This window comes from Chinchilla lanigera, unplaced genomic scaffold (assembly GCF_000276665.1).
Source record: "Chinchilla lanigera isolate Chin_1 unplaced genomic scaffold, ChiLan1.0 scaffold00049, whole genome shotgun sequence".
Classification (NCBI taxonomy): domain Eukaryota; kingdom Metazoa; phylum Chordata; class Mammalia; order Rodentia; family Chinchillidae; genus Chinchilla; species Chinchilla lanigera.
This window is the reverse complement of record NW_004955450.1, coordinates 4,322,176-4,329,655: the sequence shown is the minus strand read 5'-3', so window position 1 is coordinate 4,329,655 and position 7,480 is coordinate 4,322,176. Positions and strand designations below refer to the sequence as shown.

General features: G+C 35.7%; 1 protein-coding gene across 5 annotated transcripts in view; it reads left to right on the top strand.

The window, feature by feature from the left end:
- Positions 1–4,658: 4,658 nt before the first annotated feature.
- Neo1 (neogenin 1) overlaps positions 4,659–7,480 on the top strand; it is a gene marked incomplete at its 5' end in the record, with an annotated part of 133,830 nt that continues 131,008 nt past the window's right edge. For all 5 annotated transcript variants that reach the window (XM_013519002.1, XM_013519003.1, XM_013519000.1 and 2 more), the window contains 1 exon segment: positions 4,659–4,976. In XM_013519002.1, the coding sequence (XP_013374456.1) occupies positions 4,659–4,976 (318 nt within the window).

Genomic DNA, 7,480 nt, shown 5'->3' with positions numbered 1-7,480 from the left:
TAGGTCACTCATGTATAGTTCTATTTATATTCTTTAGAAGCCACTTTGAAGATACCTAAGTATAGTACAACAACTATTGATAATCTCCTACCTCTTTTGTCTGTAACTCACTAGCATTTGTCTGTTTTCCTGAGAAACTATCTTGTAGATAACAATATGTAGAACAATAACCATTGATAATTTCCTACCACTTAGTCTGTAATTTGGTAAGCCCCCCCCATTATTATGTTATTCTTCTTTTACTCTTTAAAATTAAAAAAAAAATCCACTTAATCTTATTTGGTACATAATTGTCAAAATGGATTAAAACAAAAAAAGAGGGCCACATTATTTGATGCATGACAGTTTCTAAAATGTGATTGGCAAAAACAAAGATCTTGGATTGTTGGCAGTTTTGGGAAGATACTGTGTAGGTATCAAACTGTAAATAGTTACATTTGAGTATCTGCCAAAAGTAAGGCAGGTGCTTTATGCATATCTCTTCTCCATAAACATGTAATAACTAGCATTGTAGGGCTAGAGTTCAAAGCCATGTCTCTCTGATTTCACTTTCTCATAGTTTTTTTCTGATTTGTTGTGGGGGGCAAGGGAGGAGAGGTAAAAGACTGAAAATTGAAAAGGAAAGTACTCTGACTGTAATAAATATTGAATAAATGAATTAAAATATTTTTCTATAGAAATTGAGTTTCTCTGGAGAAGATGTTATGGTGCTAAAAAATTTTAGATCCAGTTTTTACTAGAAGTTGATACTGGGGCCAGGGATATAGCTCAGTGGCACAGTGCCTGCCTGGCAAGCGTGAGGTCCTGAGTTTGATTCCCCGTACCCCCCCAAAAAAAAGAAAGAAAAAGAAATTGACGTTGACTCCAGGTGTGGTGGTGCACGCCTACAATCCTAACATGGGAGGGTAAGGTAGGAGGATTGCTGCAAGTTTGAGGCCAGCTTGGGCTACATAGTGAGTTCAACACCATGCTGAACTACAGAGCAAGACCCTGTCCCCCCCCCCCCGCAAAAAAGAAATTGATGTTGACTATTTTTACGGTATGTGTTTTTTGCATACCATGAAGGTTTTTTAAAAAACTACGTTAATCAGACAAAATGATCTAAGTACTAATGATTAATTACATGTTTTCCTTGGGAAAAGGGTTCTGCACAGTTGAGAAAATGAAAAAGATGATGTGATTGGGGGTATTAGCTGTGCAGAGCAGAGAGAGAAGCTGAGCTCTGGAGCCAGGACCACTAACTGTCATGTAGTAAAAAGATAGTAAAAATAAGTCGACTTTTAAATGGTGCCTGCTTATAATTGATAGCATGAATGTATTTAATTGAGCTCTTCAAATGTTAATTTTATTTTTTCAATTTTTTAATATTTTAATCAAAAATTTAAAGCAAGCAAGCCTGAAATGTGTGGTGATAGTGAGTAGACACTAAAGGATCAAGATGGATGAAATACAGGATTCAGAGACTGGATGGGATCAGATGGTTATAAGTAAAATTAAGGAGTAAAAGAAATGTGATGTCTTTCTACAGTTAGTTTATAATGAAGGATCATTTTCTTATAGTGAACATTATACAGACTTCCTTTGTAGGTAGAAAGTGTTTGCTTATCCTATTCTGAATTATAGCTATGGTTAAACTTTGAACTTCTTTAAGCAATAGGACAATTAGATTTTATTTCTTCTGGTATTTAAATACCGTATGTTAATTTTTTACTCTGGATACAATAAAATTTAAAATTATTATTGGCCACGCAAATAAGATACGCAGTTGAGTGATATGGTTTGTTGATATTTTGCAGGATGGAGTTTACAGCTGAAAGCAGTTCCCTGTGGATAGTTTTCTTTCATAAGATGGAATTCTATCAAGAGGTGTGAAGTATTCTATCAAAAAGTGAAGAATAGTCTATCAAGAAGTGAGAGTTATTCCATTAAGAAGTGAGAAATTTTCAGAGACTTAGGAATATAGATGTTATCAGGCAGGATCATTAAGCTTATTTCAATATGTCCAGTGGCTCTGGCTATAGTAAACTAATATTAAGCAAACTAAGTGGATAAGGAGCCAGGACCCTGGTGTAGGATCAGGTTTTTTTTTTTTGTTTTTCTCCAGTACTGGGAACCGAACTCACGACCTTGTGCTTGCCAGGCAGGCACTTTTGCCGCTGAGCTAAATCCCCAGCCCCTTCTTTTTCTTTCTTTGCTTTTTTTTTTGGGTACTGGGAATCAAACTCAAGACCTCACGTTTGCCAGGCAGGTGCTTGTACCCCTGAACTATATCTCCAGCCCATAGGGCCAGTTTTTAAATGAAGTCCACTAAGGAGTGTCTGGTAAGTAACTCTTCTGTGACAAACTGGTTAAAGAAATTCTGATACATCTTTTCAAAAATAATCCTCTTTTCCCAGCAAAGTATTGTTGAACAACATGCTGATTTTTATTATGAAACTATTTTATATATACATGGAAATTTTTACTCCCTCTTTTCCCTCCCAGGAACCAGGGATAACAACTTGATAGGCACTTTAGAGCCCTTCTCAATGATCATATCGTCATATACAGGTGAAATTACATAATGTGCACACATTGGCATTATTCATTTTGCACAGAATTCATTCTAGATCAACTGAAGCATACTTCAGATGGATAATATTCTCAGGCAGGCAGGGATCATGAAACCAAAGCTGATGGATCAAATCATTCTGCCATTTTTATAAAGTTTTATTGGAATACAGCTTGACCAATTTTTCTATTGAGTGCTTTAAACTGTTAAATTCTTTATCTGTTACATGTGAGAGATCCTTCCCCATCCACAGTTCGTTATGGCATTTTGCCATAAAGTGTGTGTGGTCTATTGTGGTTTTGTTTTTTGTTTTTTGTTTTTTTTTTTTGGAAACAGGGTCTCACTATGTAGCCCAAGCTGGCTTTGAATTTGTGGTGATCCTCATGAGTGCTGGGCTTATAGATGTGTGCCGCCATGCCTGGACCTATTTTGATTTGGAAGGTTGCTTAACTCCATGGTTATTCTTGTGTTTCTCTAAAATTTCTTACAAGATTTTTATCACCTTTTTATGGGTCTGGAATGCATTTTTATATATGTGTTCAGTGGCAGTGTAGTATAGTGGTTAAGATCAGTCTCTGGTTCTTGTTACCCATGTGACCTTTGACAGGCTACTTAACATTTCTGTACTTCAGCTTTCCCTTAAAATGGAGTGATACTAAGGTCTATCTCATAAGATAGTAATGAAGCTTAAATGAGTGACTGATATTTGGAAAATCTTTAATATATGGTACATGGACACATAAATTGTCTACCATTACTATGTTGTGTGTAGATATCTCATTTTTCTCATTGTTCCATATGAACAACCAGTTGTAAAATTTTTTGAGTAGTTCATTCTTCTTTGAGGTTGATTTAAAATGTCATTGCTATTATGTATATTATATATTAAGCCTTCAAGTATGTGTGGTTTTTGTTTTTAGGCTTTAAAGCTTGTTTTGTGGCTCTTTTTATCTGCCACTCCTAAACTATAGTGGGTTACATCATAGTTTTATAAGTACTGCTAATAAGTGAAGTTTCTCTACTTTTTTTTAAAAAAAGCTTCAGTGTTTTATTGTGTGATTCAACAGAAATTGCTAAATTACTATGTTTCTAATTCGTGATTCTAAAGCTTTAAAAATGTTAGTGTATGTTTATGGTACATAATAACATTCATTTTGGGGAATGTATGTGTATATATACTTACCACATCTTGATCATTTACTTTCAGTTATTGTTTTTTGTTTTTTGAGACAGGATCTTGCTGTATATTTAGCCAGGCTGGCCTCAAACTTGCATCAGTCTTCCTGTCCTTCCTGTCTCACCCTCTCAAGTGCTGGGATTATAGGTGTCTGCCACCACACCTGGCTTACATCTTGATAAGTTTTGAGTCTGTTTGGTGGACAAAATTATTTTGGGTTTCTCATATAATTAGAAAAAACTCACCAGAATTTACAAAGCCCTTATTTGTTACTGAATTTTACCATTAAGACACTAACTGGCTAGTGTTAGAGTACAATATTTGGTCTCATTAATATTTTAACCAGTGGATGCTTTTAGAAAGTGTATAACCCAGAAATTGATTCTGTCTACTCGCTGTACTAGGTGAATACTGGGAATATGGTTGAATAGAACCACTGTAGAGAGATAATGTTTGGCCTGCAGTTCACAAGCACATCAGAGAATGGGGAGGGCGGTGTTTCACTCTCTAGGATACATAGCGACATCTGTTGGACACTTTGCAAACTTCTAGCCCAAGGTAGTTTGAACATCTTTTATAAATAAAAAATTATTTCAATTTTGTCTCTCTGTTCTATAGAAAATTCTTTGACTACAGTAATTTTAAGTATTTCTAACTGCTTGTGGGGTTTAAATTAAAACGTTCATTAGACACTATGACAAGCTGATCTTTTGTAAATTGTGTGTGTGTGTGTGTGTGTGTGTGTTTGGTCTAAATGAGTCAAGTTTTGGTTTCTTAATAAGAAATGTTTTATTAGACTTTCATAGTAAGATGGTTATACATATTTATGTGCCAAACCCAAAGAGCATAATCATTTGAGAATAATTTTTGGATTTTCTTATAGGAATAGTAGAAGGATGTTTTGCTTAATTTTGTTCTTTTTCTTTGTAGGTGCCAGTGTTCGAACATTCACTCCATTTTATTTTCTGGTGGAGCCAGTGGATACACTCTCAATTAGAGGCTCTTCTGTTGTATTAAACTGTTCAGCATATTCTGAACCTTCTCCAAAAATTGAATGGAAAAAAGATGGAACTTTCTTAAACTTAGTATCAGATGATCGACGTCAGCTTCTCCCAGATGGATCTTTATTTATTAGCAATGTGGTGCATTCCAAGCACAATAAACCTGATGAAGGTTACTATCAGTGTGTGGCCACTGTTGATAGTCTTGGAACTATTGTTAGTAGAACAGCCAAGCTCACAGTAGCAGGTAAGTTTTGTTAAGTGATGTATTTGCTTTTTAAATTTTTATTGCAGGTAAATCTGGAAAAAGAAAAGCAGTATTATCCCATATACAGTAGCACACACTTAGAATCCTAGTTATTCAGGAAACTGAGGCAGGAATATTGCAAATTTAAAGCTAACCTAGGCAGTTTAGACTCTGTCTTGAAAAGGAGTAGGGTTGTAGCTTAGTGGTAGAACACTTGCCTAGCACGTGTGAGGTCCTGCCTTCTTCAGTCCCTAGTACCATACACACAAAAACGAGCAGTACTGTTTTGGAGTTTTCTTTTAATTGGTGACAACAAATCATTTAACAGATACCCATTGTGCATATACTACATGCATCAGCCTTTGCCAGGACTTGCTCAGTATTGTATGGAATAAACTAGCACAGCACTTTTTTGTCTGATGGCTTAAAAGTTGCTATCAGAGGTACTGAGCAGCTTTTATCTTTCTCTTTTTATCTTATGGCAGAGGAAGTTATACAGGAAATTTAAATGAGGTTGATGGCTTTCATTCTACCTAGGAAAACCATTTAGAAGGGTTTTATAAAACTTACAGTAAAGAAAAAAAACCTAGATCTTTTGGCAAATTTTTCCCTCTTTTTTCTTAGCTCCCTCCCTCTCCTTTCTCCCCTCCTTCCCTTCCTCCTTGTCCATCTGCTGTGACTTCTTCAATATGTGTGATAAATAAATTAGTATAATGACTTCCTCTATAATGTCATTTAGGCCAGGCTTCTGTTTATCATTATATTCTTAAATATCCCTTATTTGATCTGGACTTTTATTTGTGACTTCTTCCTGTAAGCTCTACTCTATGTCCTATCACCAAATCCACGAATCTACCTCCTAATCGTTCTGTATTGGTTTACTTCCTCCTCCTTGAGACTCTTGGACTTCTCATGACAGCCTTATACCTTCCTGTCTGCCACCTCATTCTTCCCTTCTGACTAGTCTCCACGCTGGTCACTCTTTCTTACCCTTCAGTGGTTTATTGGTTCTCTAGTAACACTCTCAATTTAATATATAAACTCTTTAACCAGCCTTTTGATTCCTTCTTCAGTCTTACTTCTTAAAATTTCAGCCCCCACTCCCATCATCACTACGCTCACCAGTTTTAGCAGTGGCAGTACAGTGTGGTATGTGTTCTCTTTCATTTATTTCTGTTAATTCTGACCTTTATCTTTTCCTCTTTTTCTTCTTCATACTTCATTTCACTCTCACGTTCTTCTGGAAGGATTTTTGACTGTCTTAGTAAAGAGGAAGTTTTAATACAGGGGAATACATTTCTGTAGTAATACAGAGTTTCGTAGGAGAGTTATATAACCCACTGTTGGCTTGGGTATCAAGAGGAAGTAGCATCTAAGCTGAGAGATGAATAAAGTGTTTTTTAATAGCTACAGAGTATGCATTGTATACAGATACTGTGATTTATTCAAAGTCCCTTTTGTTGAACATACACATGGATTAAAATTTTTGGCAGTACTATCCTGAAATACTTGTTTCAAATTTTTATTTCTGTAGAAGAGAGTGTACTAGAATTGGGATTGCTAGCTCATAGGATACCCTTTGTGTGTGAGAGAGAGATTTTAAAAAAGATACTAGTTTGTTTTTTCCTAAAATGTCAACTTTAGAGCTAAAATATGACCCAGCACTTCTACCTCAGGTAGCTGTCCAAGAGAAATGAGAAATATCCACATAACAATTTACACGTGATTGTTCATAATGACATTATTCATAATTGACAACAAGTGGAAAAAACATAAGTGTCCACCAAGTGATGGGTAATCAAAATGTTGGTATATCCATCAGTAAAATACTCTTCAGCAGTAAAAAGAAATGCAGTTCTCACATGACAACATGAATGAACTGGGAAAACATGCAGAGTTAAAGAAAGCAGTCATAAGTGACCACACACTGTGTGTTCACATATAAATAGATCCAGAGTAGGTACATCTGTAGAGATAAGAAGTAGATTAGGTAGTTTTCCAGGGCTAAAGACCTGGGGTTAGGGATAGTATAGGAGATAGGGAGCAAGCTTTCTTTGGAAGACGATAAAAAGGTTCTGAAATTAGATTATTGGGATGGCTGTACAACCCTGCTCATATATTAAAAAATCATTAAGTTTTGTGCTTTAATGTTGAACTTTATGACATATAAATTGTATCTCAATAAAACTTTTTTAAAAAAAGATACTTCCAGCTGGACATAGGGGTGCAAGCCTGTAATCCCAGCACACAGGAGGCTGAGGCAGGAGGATCTTCAGGAGTTCAAGGCCAGTCTGAACTGTATAACAAGACCCTGTCTCAAAAAACCAGCCAAACAAAAAAAGATACTGCCCAATTATCATTCAAAAGCAGTTTTAAAAACCTGTTTCAGGTTTTTGGTTGTAAACAGTAGAAACTCATTGCAGCCAAGTCCAGAAAGCAGGGAAGGTTTTGAAAGAACATTAATCATATAGCTTACAGAAGTAAATATGAGGTGGCTTTTCTTT